Here is a 15945-nt window from a genome sequence, read left to right as displayed (position 1 = left end):
TGGCTTTGCCTTACTTGGCCGCTGCAACACAGGCGGACTTCTTCGTGCCCTTGGCGGCTCAAAGGAAGTTGCCTTGGCCAAAGGCTTCACGGAACCTCCTTTCGTCGTTCGCTCTGCCGCGTGCACCGTTGCCGGTCACTCCGGCGTTGCTCCCCCTTTTGACGAAGCCTTTGAAGAAGGATTCCGTTCTGCCTCTCTCGGAGCAGTCTCTCCTGTCCTCTGAGGAATTGGGAAGGCAGCTCTTGGAACTCAGTTCCATTTCTGAGACTATCCTTCGGGCGCTTTCGCGTGCTCTTACCGAGTCTTTGGCTCCCTTTACCTTGAGTAAGGAGCAAGATTCGGAGAACGTGTCCACACTCCTCTCCACGCTGGCAAGGGTGAACGAGGAGCAACTGAGATTGTCCTCTCTGCAGTATGTACATGCTGTCTCGTGCAGAAGGGACTTGTTTCTCGCCCACTCCCAGTTTTCTGAGGAGTCGACGAGAAACACTCTCAGATCGTCGCCCTTGGTGGACGGTGCTCTCTTCGGCAACCTGGCCTCTGATGCCAGGAAGCAGGAGATTGACACCAACAGGGAACAGCAGTTCTCTTCTTTTGCGCTTCAGTCCCTGAAGCAGCAAAAGCAGGCTCAGCCCAAACAGGCTAAGACCTCTGCTCAGGCGCACCCTGCTTCCCGGAAAAGATCTAGTGCCTTTTCCCGCGGGTCGGGCAAGAGATCTGCTTCGGGTAGGGGTAGGGGCTCTTCCAGTGGAAAGCCCCACCCCCAATGAAGCGTTCCCGGCTTCACGCCCCCCCCCCCCCCCCCCGCCCTCCACCTTGGTGATGGCGGGGGGCCTTGCTCGGGCACTTCCACATTGGCTGGCCGCTGTACGCAGCCGATGGTTAGTGGGTGTCGTGAAGTCGGGATTTCGCTTGCTCTGGCTGGGGGACAAGGCCCCCCTTACGAGGTGTCCTCCAGCCTTCAAGCCCCCCTTCTCACAGGAGGCAAAGGCCGTCCTCCAGTCGGAGGTTGCCTCACTGATAGAGAAGGGCGCTGTGGAAGCGGTCTCGGACCACAGCTCCCCGGGGTTTTATGGACGGCTTTTCGCGGTCCCCAAGGCTTCGGGAGCTTGGCGTCCTGTCCTGGACCTTTCGTTTCTCAACACGTTTCTGAGAACGATTCGGTTCAAGATGGAGGTGCCTGCCTCGGTCCGGGACGCTCTCCGCCCAGGAGACTGGGTGACCTCGATAGACTTGACGGATGCGTACTTCCACATTCTGGTGCATCCCGCCGACCGGAAATGGCTCCGTTTCCGGTGGGCCAGTCAAGTCTACCAGTTCCGCGCACTCCCTTTTGGGCTGTCCCTCGCCCCGTGGATCTTTACCATGGTGGTGAGGCAGCTCTGCGCACTGGTGAGGTCACGGGGAGTTCGGCTGCGAGCATACCTCGACGACTGGCTCATCATGGGCCAGAGCGAGGCTCTCTGTACGCAGCACACTCTCTTGGTTCTCCGGGAGGCCAGCTTGCTGGGATTCTCGGTCAACCATGTGAAGTCAGAGCTCGTGCCGTCTGTCATTCACTTACCTGGGGATGACGTTCAATACGGTCACCTGGACTCTCATTCGCTCACATTCAGGCTCTCATTCGCTCTACTTCACTTCTCCTGCGGGTTTCGCTCCGGACCCTGGCCTCCATCCTGGGGCAGATGGAGTCCATGGCCCTTCTGGTTCCACTGGGGAGAGTTCACAAACGCCCGCTTCAGCACGCGCTGAAGCCGTTTGTGGACTCTCCTTGCGTGGATTGGAACACTCTGGTTCCCCTAGGGGCTTGGTTCCAGACTGCAACCCTCCCGTGGCTGGACTCGGGATGGGTATGCAGGGGGGTTCCCATTGTTCCCCCCCCCCCCCCCCCCCCGCCCAACATGGACCTTTTTACAGATGCGTCCCTGCTGGGTTGGGGGGCTCACACAGACCGGCTCACGGCCTCCGGACTGTGGTCTGCGGAACAGAGCACATGGCATATCAACTCCCTGGAGTTGGAGGCCGTGTTTCTTGCTCTGGTCGCGTTCCTCCCTTCCCTGGCGGCCAAGCGCGTGCGTCTGTTTACAGACAATACGACAGTGGCTGCCTACGTGAACAAGCAGGGAGGTTCGCGGTCCCCCACTCTCTCCCGCAGAATGTGCGAGATCCTCAACTGGTGCTCCCAGCGGGGGATCTCTCTCTCAGCGCGTTACCTGCCAGGGAATCTCAACACGCTTGCGGATGCGCTCAGCCGCTCCGACAGGGTGTTGCAGGCGGAATGGACCATCACGCATGGTGCCCTACTCCGCCTTTGGGCTGTGGCCCCGAAGCCTCAGGTGGATCTCTTCGCCACCAGATTCTCCAGGCGCCTTCCGGTGTTTGTCTCCCCCTTCCCGGATCCGGAAGCGTGGGAGACCAACGCCTTGGACATCTCCTGGACAGGGATGGAGGCTTACGCCTTTCCGCCCTTCCAGCTTCTCAGCCAAGTCCTCAGGAAGGCGGAATTGGAGAGGCCGTCTCTGCTTCTGGTCACCCCGCTGTGGCCGTCTCAGCCCTGGTTTCCGGACCTTCTGAGACTCGCACGCGGCCCTCCAATTCCTCTCGCTCTGGTAAGAGGCGAACTCGTTCAGCCTCGCACCGGAGTTCCTCACGAGCACCCGCAGTCTCTCAATCTTCACGTGTGGAGACTGTGAGGTCCGCTCTGAGGCGGTCTGGAGCTTCCGACCGCACTTTGGAGTTGGTGCAGCGCTCACATAGGGCCTCCACCTCCTCAGTGTATTCGTCGCACTGGCGTGCCTGGGTCACCTGGTGTCAGTCTCATGGGCTGAATCCGGTGGCTCCTCGTACTATGCACGTCGCCAACAACTTAGCGGATTTGTCTTCCTGTGGGGCTTCTTCCTCCTCTTTGAAGGTTCGCAGGTCGGCGATCGCCTCGACTCTTAAACAGATTGGTCATACCATCAATGTTAGTGGAGATGTTGCTGGGGTTATTAAGGGCGCGTCTTTACAGGACGTCAAGCGCTCTTCTCTGCCCAAGTGGGACCTTTTCCTTGTCCTTGAGTTCTTGCGCTCGGCGGATTTCGAGCCTCTGGAGGGCTCTAGCCTTGCGAATCTTACTCGTAAGGCTCTGTTCTTGCTACTTCTGGCTTCGGCCCGCAGAGGTAGCGAGATCCACGCTCTTTCGGGCAGTCCTCAGGACATTGCCCGAGAGCAGGACGGTTCTTTGTCTTTACATTTTCGGGAGGCCTTTCTGGCCAAGAATCAGACACCGGACCAGCCTTCTCCTTGTGTCCTTGTGAAGCCTCTGTCTCATATTGTGGCGCGGGATGACCCAGATATGGTCAATTGTCCGGTTAGGGCCCTGGAGGCCTATTTAGCTCGCATTCAGCCCATTAGGTCGAGCTCGCAGAAGCTCCTTTTCATTTCCTTGAATACGTCTATGGAGAAAGACATAACGAGGACTACCTTGGCCAGGTGGGTGTCAGCTCTCATAAAACAAGCTTATGTGTGGAGTCTGGCACAAAGGGGGGTGCTCAGCCTGCCTTTCCTCTCGATTCTGCCCGAATGCACGAGTCCCGGGCGTGGGCATCTTCATTGGCCGTTTTGAGGTCTCGAAGACTCGATGACGTCTTGCGCACAGCATACTGGCGCTCGGACGACGTCTTCATTTCGTTCTACTTGAGAGACATCGCCGCTGTATGCCGTGACGGTTCACGGACCCTCCCTGCCTTGGTGGCAGCGGGACAATGCCTCTCCAGAACATAAGAGTGAGTTTGAATTTTTTCTTTCTTACCCACCACCTTGTTGGAGTTATCTGCTAAATATGTGACTCGGAGTAAGAATATGTAATTTAATCGAAAATTTTTAATTAAATTTTCATTTGATTAATATACTTACCCGAGTCACATAGGTAATTCCCTCCCACCTTCCCCGCTTTTAGTTTCTTTGTATTCTAGAAGTCGAATGAGGGTGTCTCGTATTGGGTACGAGATCTGTGGCGTGACTCACGCTACGGGAGGCAACCCAGGGTAGCAAGCTTGCTACTTTTTTGCTTGGGTTGCTTCCCTTATACTATAGACGGGATAGCGTTTTTTCAGTCAACCTAGCATCTCGACTGCGTCAATGCTAAATATGTGACTCGGGTAAGTATATTAATCAAATGAAAATTTAATTAAAAACTTTTGATTTCTATAGCGCAACATCATAACTTTACAATTATGCTCTTTGCGCTTGACACATTTAAAATTAAAACAGAGTTATACAAGCATTTACATCTACATTCATAGTCAGCAACGCTTAATTAAAAGCATACACCATCAAACATACATTACAAAAGATTCTTCCAATCAATCAATCAATCAATCAATATGAAGCTTATATAGCGCGTATTCCGTGGGTACAGTTCTAAGCGCTTGTCGAAGAGTTGTCAACACAGGACTAACAAAGAAACTAACATCTTCAGACGGACACGAACCCTATCACACACTAGCAAACCCTGGTAAACAAACAACTGTTTAACAACAATGTACACATCAATAGCTAGGTCCAAACAAAATAATATTAAGCACAAAGAAAACACCTCTCACAGAGCACAGCACAAGAATGTCTTTTGGGGCACAACACATCACGTCGAGCATGAAAGTCGCAGCCAGCTACGGGAAGAACTGAGTCTTCAACCTACTCTTGAACGCGTCAAGAGAGGGGCTCTGGCGAAGCTCAAGCGGCAGGGAGTTCCACTAACTAAGTAATAAAAACATGAATAAAATAGGTAGTGAAGAAGAATTTTGCACGTTATCCCTTTCCTCTCTATACATTGTGGTCGATAAAATTACAATTAGACTTCACTTACTACTTAGGTAAGCTCAACATAATGTTGTAATTACAATTTGCTTGCTGTGTTAACTGTCAGATATACATGTACAACAGATCGAGACTCACGCTGCTTATTTTCTGGGTATTGGACAATCACCTGCATAAAAGCTCAGAAGATTGATGTAAAAGAAATTGATATACACATAATTATATACACAGAAAATATATACAGTTCAGTTGCAAGCAGTGGCCACAATTAAACTGACTTGAAAAAGACATCTGACATCAAGGTAAATCAGTTTTATTTCAGCCAGGAAATCGAGGTCTGATGTTCATATTATTTTTTGATCACCCATTTGTAAGTTAAGATGATTTTTTTTGTGGCCTGCACATAATTACAGGCACGAGCAAGCGATGACTACAGTCCAGGGTCTGCCCAATGGAAGATCGGCATTTCGTCCATATTTGCATACGCTATGGGCATTGCACCATTCAAAGATGACTTCTGGTCCACAACAGTTCAGCCCAACAATCCATACCGTGAGTACACGGCTTTGAAGTGTACACATGTGTTGTACTTAACAGGTTTTTGGGAAGACTGACATACAGTTTCGCTGTTGTTGCCAGCCTGCAACGGGCAATAAGTCGGTTGGAACTAAAATTATACTGTGTATATATAGGTCCAAATGTCCTGGCTCTGTCTGCTTAGTTGGAAAATTGTTTGTCAGAAAACTTCTTACATGTGCATGTCTGAACTATATCGGACAGTCGAGCGGCCAGGGACCAATGCGTCAGATCAAAAAAGTATGTGTCGATGACGAAGACCGAGGTCTTGGTCAGAACAACACTGCAATTTAATACAAAGTTGTTTTCGAGTGGTCTTTGTGTGACGACTAGTAGTCTAGCTCCCTTCACAGCAGCTCTGCAGAGTTGTCTGACGGCCTTGACGACTTGAGTGTGGGCTATTTATAGTAGCTCGACGTTTCTTGTACGTCAGTCGCCGGTTAGTCTCACCTGTCAATTGTAGAGAACAGTTTGTGATGCCCGGGTGCGGCTGCAGCTGTTGTCTCCTTGTATGCACTTGGGAACCTTTGCGTACCCAAGGCCGTTTTTGTAGGGCTATTAAGTTAGCTCTATAGGCTAAAAGCTAAATCCTGTTTCACTGGCTTTGCCTCCAGAGGTGATTGTTGAGGTTCATGCACTCGGTTACAATTATATCATATTTTTTTGCACTTTCCTGATCACTTATGGGATAGTTTCTCTGTCTACAGATGACACAGAACCCCACACTGAACTACAGTTGGCAGCGTCTGTGCTGAGTACAGGTCCGGTAGCTCCCAGCGATATGATTGGTCACACCAACGTCACTCTTCTCATGAGGTCAGTCATACTTATAGCTACATGCATTCATCCTGATATGGCTCTGCGTAGTCGGCTGGACGTTAAGCAACAAATAAACAAACAAACAAAAGCTACATGCATGTGCGTAGCTAAACTTGCAATTTCTTGCATGAAGACACTGGTAAGAATTCAGATACATATCTCCAGCTGGCCATTCTGTCTGTCTATCTGTCTCTGTCTGTCTGTCTGTCTGTCTGTCTCTCTCTCTCTCTCTCTCTCTCTCTCTCTCTCTCTCTCTCTCTCTCTCTCTCTCTCTCTCTCTCTCTGTCTGTCTGTCTGGATCTGTCTGTCTCGATTTTGTGTACATATGTATAATGTGTTTCCACTTTAGCTATCTGTCAAAATGTAGAATTTTAGTTTTTCTATTTTCTATTTTTTATCTTGTATTTTTATTTCATTTTTGTAGTTGGTCCCTCTTTAGGGCGAGGGTGGATGTAAAAAAGCAGACCACTGCTTAATCTACTACCCTCATTAAATAAAGAATTGTCATTGTCATTGTCATTGTCTCTCTCTGTCTCTCTTTGTCTATCTCTCTCTCTCTCTCTCTCTCTCTCTCTCTCTCTCTCTCTCTCTCTCTCTCTCTCTCTCTCAACACTCAAACGTCTATCATTGTTCTTGTTGTAGGTGCTGCAATGCAGAGGGGTTGATACTAAAACCTTCCAAACCTGCCACAGCGATTGATGATCAAATTTACATGGTACGTTTTTCATTGCTCTCTGCATGCACATGCAATACGTGCTCATCGTCTTGAATAAGCTTAAGTGAAAAGTGATTCACAGACTTTTTAAAAGTGAGAAATCCACACCATACTTTGACAGTTTAAATTGTGTTAAAGATGCAGAGCACCTCATAGCTCTAAATTAAGGAAGGCAATCATTTGTCTTTTTTGATGCAAATTAATGAGGACAGTCAATTGGAAAAAGTGTTTGCATACTTAAACTCTGATTATTTCTCGGATATTAGAGCCACCTTGAACTTGACCCACAAAATGACGACCTTGTGTATTGCAGAAAGCTCTGAGTGATCGACCAGGCCCAGACGGAGAGGTATGGAGTACCTACAGCAATGTCAGCGGTCTCATGTTCGGCATCATCTTCGTGCCAGAGATTACTGGACAGCACAGCATTACTCCACACAAAGCTGGCTTTTCACAGGTATCTTATTCGCTTTTGTCGGATGAACTTGTAGAAATCTGAATGTATGATCACAGCTACCTCAGAACAGGTCAATTAGATCTTAATTTCCCACAGTAAATGTATGAAGACCTGATCACAGCTACCTCAGAACAGATCAATTAGATCTTAATTTCCAACAGTAAATGTATGAAGATCTGATCACAGCTACCTCAGAACAGCTCATTTAGATCTTTATTTCTCACAGTAAGTGTATGAAGATCTGATCACAGCTACCTCAGAGCAGATCAATTAGATCTTAATTTCTCACAGTAAGTGTATGAAGATCTGATCACAGCTACCTTAGAACAGATCAATTAGATCTCAATTTCCCACAGTAAGTGTATGAAGATCTGATCAATAGCTAACTCAGAACAGATCAATTAGATCTTAATTTCCCACAGCAAATGTATGAAGATCTGATCACAGCTACCTCAGAACAGATCAATTAGATCTTAATTTCCCACAGTAAGTGTATGAAGATCTGATCACAGCTACCTCAGAACAGATCAATTAGATCTCAATTTCCCACAGTAAGTGTATGAAGATCTGATCACAGCTACCTCAGAACAGATCAATTAGATCTTAATTTCCCACAGTAAGTGTATGAAGATCTGATCACAGCTACCTCAGAACAGATCAATTAGATCTCAATTTCCCACAGTAAATGTCCCGGTAGCTCAGTTGGTAGAGCACTGGACTTGTGATCGAGAGGTCGCAGGTTCGAATTCGGGCCGGGACGGACACGGGTCAACTTTATGTGCAGACCCAGAGACGGAAGCCATGTCCCACCCCCGTGTCATCACAATGGCACGTAAAAGACCTTGGTCATTCTGCCATAAGTGCAGGTGGCTGAATACACCTAAACACGCAGACACCTGGGTAGCGCGACTCCGTTGCTGCTAGCTTTCCACTGGGAGGAAGCGACCCGAATTTCCCAGCGATGCAACAATAAAGTAATGAAAAATGAAATGAAAAATGAAAAATGTATGAAGATCTCATCACAGCTACCTCAGAACAGATCAATTAGATCTTAATTTCCCACTGTAAGTGTATGAGGATCTGATCACAGCTACCTCAGAACAGATCAATTAGATCTTAATTTCCCACAGCAAGTGTATGAAGATCTGATCACAGCTACCTCAGAACAGGTCATTTAGATCTTAATTTCCCACAGTAAGTGTATGAAGATCTGATCACAGCTACCTCAGAACAGATCAATTAGATCTCAATTTCCCACAGTAAATGTATGAAGATCTGATCACAGCTACCTCAGAACAGATCAAGATCTTAATTTCAGCTCCAGCAGTACCAGACTTTCTTGAATTGTTATTTACGCTGTGACAATTATCTGTACAGATGACAAAGACACTGATGGTGTATGAACAACACACGGTAACAGAGATGTCTGCCTTTGCTGAGGAGTCGCCCTTGTTAATCTCTGGTTGTAACACGTCTCGTCCCTGTATCTACCACGCCACACCTGTTTTAAAGCAGAAGTAAGTCCTAACTAGATACATGTATTATTATCATTGTTCAGTGTGATGTTGAGTTTATGCACAGATGCCTTAGCAAGATTATACCTGCATGTGTATCAGCAACTGCAACTAGGTTAGCTGCGTCTGCATGTCTTTAACTCATCGTCTCCCAGGTATGGATATATCCGTACCCACTCATATAGCTCTATCTGACCAGGTACAGATATATCCGCTCAGACTGTTAGCTTCAGTCGCTTCCTGTAACGTCGATCTAACGCCTGCATTCCAGCGTGTTGATACACAGTTACTACAAAGTTACTACAATTCTGAGTGACCTGCTGCAGCACAGCTGGTCTCAGCTAAAAAAAACAACAACAGGTGACAGTATACGTAAAGTAGCGCGACATATGTCGCGACAACCAACCTAAAGGTTAACATAGATTGGGTAGAAAGTGTTAAAGGGGGCGCATGAGTCTTGCATCGAGGGGGGGGGGGGTGTCGTAAAAGGAGGGTTCCACTGTATGTGTAACCTTCTGTTTCCAGCCCAACGGTCGTCCTTCTTGGAGAGCTGTCGAAGCTTGTCCCAGTTTCTCCGCAACGCATCATCTCCATTGATGTTGGCGATGACATCACCATGAAATTGCAAGGAGTACCCGATGAAAGCATCGATATCACCTTTTCTGTGGACTCCAGGCTGCAGACAATAGGCTGTGCGTTTGGCTCTTCAAGGATGGCTACGCTTCAGCTGAACGCAAGAAAATGTGCATGATTTTGCGTGTGATTTTGTGATTGATTTGCATATCATTTGCATGTTACATGTATTTTAATGTCAACGTTATGTTTATGTTTGATTGACATTTCATGTGCATGCTGTTGGACTTTTATTTTCATGTTTTTGTTGCTTGGTTTGTTTGTTTGTTTTTGGTTTTTTTCAGAACTCAGAACTTTATTACATAAGGATAAAGGTTTTAGGCTTAGCCTAATCTTCCAACCTGTCCTTGGAACATACTACAGAGAATAATTGTAAACGAAAGCAAAGACTGCGCACATACACACACACACACATCCACACACACACCCTCGTATGCACACACAAGCTCACACACACTTACACACACACAAGATCATACACACACACACACGCACACACACATGCACACACACACATGCACACATATACTCACACATATGCTCGCGCGCTCGCCTACACACATGCACATGCTATCATTTCATACCTAAAAGGAACAGTATCTAATCAAAGTATTAAACTAGTAAAACATCAACATAATGATCGAGTATAAACATAAATTTTTTTGTTTCTTTTTTTGTTTGTTTTGCCAAGCACATCATTGTGGTCAATAACATGCATCCGTCTACAATGTATCATCATTCATCCATCAACATTTATAATAACTATGTAAATGGCAAGTATACAAGACATATATATATATATACCACATTAGGACATAACAGACAGACGGACATATAACATACCGTTGGCCTACAAGTAAGGCCGGAGCTTAGCATAACATGCAGATTACAATACTTGACATTATGGACGTATTACCTGCTTAATACTAATACAGTCTTTTTTTTATCCTTTTTTTCACGAACATTACTTCTTTTTTTTCCCCAACATCTGCACATTTCACTCAAATATGTATGATTCTGACGATGGACATAAGAGTTTTCATGTACAACACCTCCTTAGGATTAAAGGCACAGTAAGCCTCCGGTAAACCATCACAGATACTGTCAGGCTTTTACACACAGTACAAACACCCTTCCATTTGAACGCTCACCAAACGGGAACATCCTTTCGTGCCCTACGTAAAGAGCGAGCAATTTTCAAAGAATGTATTTTTGCGTGGTTTATCTTACCCCTGAGCCATCGTGAATCCGTGTGATCCAGTTTTCCTTTTTGATTCACATGCGAAGCAAAAGTGAGTCTATGTACTCACCCGAGTCGTGCGTCCGTCCGTCCCCCCCGGCCGTCCGGAAAACTTTAACGTTGGATATTTCTTGGACACTATTCAGTCTATCAGTAGCAAATTTGGCAAGATGGTGTATGATGACAAGGTCCCAAAAAACATACATAGCATCTTGACCTTGCTTCAAGGTCAAGGTCGCAGGGGCCATAAATGTTGCCTAAAAAACAGCTATTTTTCACATTTTTCCCAGTTTCTCTGAAGTTTTTGAGATTGAATACCTCACCTATATATGATAGTAAGCCCCATCTTTTGATACCAGTTTGGTTTACCTTGCTTTAAGGTCAAGGTCACATGAGCTCTTCAAAGTTGGATTGTATACATATTTTGAAGTGACCTTGACCCTGAACTATGGAAGATAACCGTTTCAAACTTAAAAATTATGTGGGGCACATGTTATGCTTTCATCATGAGACACATTTGGTCACATATGGTCAAGGTCACTTTGACCCTTATGAAATGTGACCAAAATAAGGTAGTGAACCACTAAAAGTGACCATATCTCATGGTAGAAAGAGCCAATAAGCACCATTGTACTTCCTATGTCTTGAATTAACAGCTTTGTGTTGCATGACCTTGGATGACCTTGACCTTGGGTCAAGGTCACATGTATTTTGGTAGGAAAAATGTGTAAAGCAGTTCTTAGTGTATGATGTCATTGCTAGGTTTAGCTGAAGGTCAAGGTCATGTAAAGGTCAAGGTCAAGCATGTGAATCGTATGGGCTTTGCCCTTCTTGTTCACAATGCAGTCGTCAGTTTGCAATTTGAATGCGGCCCGCTGTGAGCTTATCTGCAATAGCACGTTATTATGTACCTCTGACTTGTCACGAAACAAACGAATGTGGTTCATAAGTACTCGAGCGATGGCTTTTGACTGCCTATAAACCGTCGTCTGCTGCGAAAACCACGACCTTGCGTGACCCTGCTTCCGGGCTTTTCTTTTTTCAAACTTTCAAAACTTCGAATTGTACTGATCTTGTCTTGATGAAAAAAGAATTCTTTTATGATTTAAGAATGTTTGTGTAACAAGCTGTGAATTTATTATTTAGATTTTAAAAAGTTAGGTCTAGTGCCAAAACGCACAACGGCTATTGCCAGTTGAAGGGAAGTAACTCATTTTTGACCTGAGTTCAGGATGGGTCCGATTGAGATGGTCTCAATCCGAAAAATTAATTCTTTGAAAATTGCTCGCTCTTTACGTAGGGCACCTAGGATGTTCCCGTTCGGTGAGTGTTCAAATGGAAGGGTGTTTGTACTGTGTGTAAAAGCCTGACAGTATCTATGATGGTTTACGGGAGGCGTACTTTTGCCTTTAATCTGTTATCAATAAACATATGTGTACGCTGTTGAAATATATATTTAAAATGCTTATCATAATAATTATACTCACGCAAAAATCACAGTATGACATCCACTATATACATCTTGGTGTAACTTTGGGTCCGTATCTAGAATTGAGAAGAGAGAGAGAAAAAAAGAAAAGAAATACGAGTAGAAAAATCCAAATCAAAAAGAGGAATAAAAATCATAATTTTATATTTCTGATCTGCAATTGCTTTTCGAATAAAACAAAAAGAGGCATTGAAGCCTTTGTTTTTTTATAAATACTTATGCACATTTTAGCAACCAAAATTATACGGTTCAATTCTTTCAACAGAGTTGCTTGCATTTTTCGATTTTTAACACCAAACATAATTTCGTGCACTGTTAACTCTATTTGTTTATCCAGATGTACCCAAATATAAAACTTCTATCTGTTTCCAAAACTCAATCACCACTGGGCAAAAGAGAAAAAAAGTGTTCTATATAATCAACGCTATCACTACAATATGAACAGACATTGTCCTCCACAACTTTCATTTCACATAACATAATGTTTGTGGGATAAATATTGTGTAGTAATTTCCATTGTAATACACGCAACCTTGTTTCTTTAACAGATTCAAAACTAATCAGCCAATCTTTCTTATCAATTTCATAATTAAATTTCCTCCTCCAGAAGCCAATTGCACAGGGTTCAACAACTTTCATACTTACTAATTCTTTTCTAAACTGTTGTGCGCTGTGTATTTTCTTACCACGATATGAGGGGGTATCTATCAAATCAATTTCTTTCTTTCCGTGCATCGTCTTATGCATTACATTCAGAACAACAGCACGATTAACTAAGTTGTGAAGGGCAGTTGACCGTTCTACCTGGGGAGGGGTTGTTTTATGTTGGTGGTATATATACATAATTATATATCATCCAATTTCAGTAAAACTTAGGTCACAAATTAAATCATACATTCAATGTTAAGGAACAATAAACATAGTGTGCAGAAATTGGTCTTTTGATGTATGGCACACAGCTCCACAGTGTGGATGTTTTTTTGCAACATGTCAACACTGTATTTATAATACTTCAAAAAACATCACAGGAAAACGCAAACTTTTTTTACGCGTCAAAATGAGAATGTCAAAATTGACACATCAACTGTGTAGAAATACGATATTGGCACTAATTACGACAACAAATTCAAAATGTTTGACAATATTGAGGCATTTCTGTATTAAAATAACACATTATGGAATGGAAAATAGAGTTTTTGTCAAAATCCCAGGTAGTACTGCCACCTTAAAGTTGATTAAAAAAAAAAAATTACATATTTGTTTGTTTAATTTGTTTTTTGTTTTTTTTAAAGAAACTTCTTGAGGTGTGACTCTTAACACATGCCCCCCCCCCCCCCCCCCCTCTAAAACAAGGTTTTTGTAAAAAAAAAATAATTTTAAAATGAATAAAAATTGATTTTGGCAACTGTCTCTTTGTGACGGGGATATAGCTCAGTTGGTAGCGCGCTGGATTTGTATTCAGTTGGCCGCTGTCAGCGTGAGTTCGATCCCAGATTCGGCGGAAATTTATTTCAGAGTCAACTTTGTGTGCAGACTCTCTTCGGTGTCCGAACTCCCCCCCCCCCCCCCCCCCCCCCCCCGTGTACACTACATTGGGTGTGCACGTTAAAGATCCCACGATTGACAAAAGGGTCTTTCCTGGCAAAATTGCTTAGGCACAGTTAATAATTGTCTACCTATACCCGTGTGACTTGGAATAATAGGCCGTGAAAGGTAAATATGCGCCGAAATGGCTGCAATTCCTGGCCGTATAAAATTTCATCTCACACGGCATCACTGCAGAGCGCCTAGAACTGTACCCACGGAATATGCGCGATATAAGCCTCATTGATTGATTGATTGCGTGCGCGCGACTGTCAACCGGGCCTTTTGTTGTGTATGTCACGTCTCCGTGTCGCGTGTCTGTCTGTGTGTACCGCGCCGGTGTAACACGCGAAAATTACTCTCACGAGATTTGTGTGTGTGTGTGTGTGTGTGTGTGTGATTGAAATGGGCACTTTATTTAATAAAGCGCCAGAGTGGATGAAAATATATATACATGACAAAATAAGGTGGTCCCGCTGTACAAGGGTTACAAAACACACACACACACACACACACACACACACACACACAGTAACATTGTACAACTTACTCTCACATTCAAGCGGGACCACCAACAAAACTTATCATCAAATAAAAAACATTTCACGTGGTCAAGCAGATGTCCACAGGAGCAGACGACAAAGAAATAGTATACATCACGTACGGTCATGATCTGTTGCATAAATTCCCTTATTTGACAGTGTTGGCAACCATCCACAATTCTTTTTTTATTTGGTGTTTAACGTCGTTTTCAACCACGAAGGTTATATCGCGACGGGGAGAGGGGATAGAGCCACTTAATTGTCAATTGTTTCTTGTTCACAAAAGCACTAATCAAAAATTTGCTCCAGGGGCTTGCAACGTAGTACAATATATTACCTTACTGGGAGAATGCAAGTTTCCAGTACAAAGGACTTAACATTTCTTACATACTGCTGGACTAAAATCTTTACAAAAATTGACTATATTCTATACAAGAAACACTTAACAAGGGTAAAAGGAGAAACAGAATCCGTTAGTCGCCTCTTACGACATGCTGGGGAGCATCGGGTAAATTCTTCCCCTTAACCCGCGGGGGGTACCATCCACAATGCTAGTAGACAAAACTCAAATGTGTAATCCAGCTAATGCGTGCAAGTTTCACCCCTCTCATGATCAAAAAGTAGGACGGAAGCAAAAACATTGCACGGACTTATTACAGTTTGCACAGATTTTCCAAATCGGGCCTTTAACATTTTAAGGTACTCCTGGTATTGTGTAGAGAAAAAAGACTATAACTATAAGGGGTTTGGTTATGTTATTCGAGCTAGACATTCGAATTTTACACACTGCTATGGTTGTTTGGGCTAACTACACGAGTTCAAACGTTAAATCAAAGCAAAATCAAATCAAAGCAAAATCATATTGGAATGGAAAATAAAATATTCTCAATTTATTTAATATTTACGAAGCATGCGCTTTTAAATCTTATATACTTCAAAGGTTTGATAACCTCCATACATGACCAAAGTCTGGTTCACCCTTATCAAATGTCAAGGTTATTACGGATCGAGTTCGAGTACAATATTGGAAACGTATTACTTCTACTGTTTGAGGACCTCCAGACGCAAGCTTCGTTGATCCCTGTCAAATTCAAGGTCACAGCGGGGTTATGTCATTTGGGCCCCCCCTCATCAAAAAAAAAAGAGCGACATTGTGATTTAAAAATAAACTTTTTTGCAGTAAGAGCTTTGAAGGAGTGGTGGGACAGGCAATGCCTCTGTTTTGTTACCCATCAGTAACAGCATTTGGGCATTTTGGTAAATCCGACTTAGTGGCGGTTAAGAAAGCAGTGCAACTCAGTAGAAAATATGTTGGATTGTTGCCGTTTCCTTTTAAATAAGTTTCAAGTTTTTGACATTGAAACCTACAGAACTAGTCCCTTGTTGAGTAATGCCGACGAATTGGTTCGTACAACCTCGATTGTTTAACGGCCAAAGCCCTTATCTTTCAGACTGCGAGACACGCCCACAGAAGGGTTGAACCGCTCGGATATAAAACTGTTTTGCAAGCTATCTGTGACCACTACTTTCCTTGTGACGAGTGCAGAGAGAGAGAGAGCAGGCAGCATGTTGGTTG

The 15945-nt window shown here is 44.3% G+C and overlaps 1 protein-coding gene across 1 annotated transcript in view; it reads left to right on the top strand.

Annotated features, from left to right (window-relative positions):
* Window positions 1-13817, top strand: part of LOC138955969 (uncharacterized) — a 60856-nt gene extending 47039 nt beyond the window's left edge. The window contains exons 11-16 of the mRNA XM_070327455.1: window positions 5214-5352; window positions 6084-6192; window positions 6838-6910; window positions 7224-7367; window positions 8745-8884; window positions 9407-13817. Of these exons, the coding sequence (XP_070183556.1) occupies window positions 5214-5352; window positions 6084-6192; window positions 6838-6910; window positions 7224-7367; window positions 8745-8884; window positions 9407-9632 (831 nt within the window). The 3' untranslated portion in view covers window positions 9633-13817. The remainder of the gene's footprint in view (window positions 1-5213; window positions 5353-6083; window positions 6193-6837; window positions 6911-7223; window positions 7368-8744; window positions 8885-9406) is intronic.
* The last annotated feature ends 2128 nt before the right edge of the window (window positions 13818-15945 follow it).

Source organism: Littorina saxatilis, unplaced genomic scaffold (genome assembly GCF_037325665.1).
Source record: "Littorina saxatilis isolate snail1 unplaced genomic scaffold, US_GU_Lsax_2.0 scaffold_380, whole genome shotgun sequence".
In the NCBI taxonomy this organism is placed as follows: Eukaryota; Metazoa; Mollusca; class Gastropoda; order Littorinimorpha; family Littorinidae; genus Littorina; species Littorina saxatilis.
This window is presented reverse-complemented; position numbering and strand designations above follow the sequence as displayed.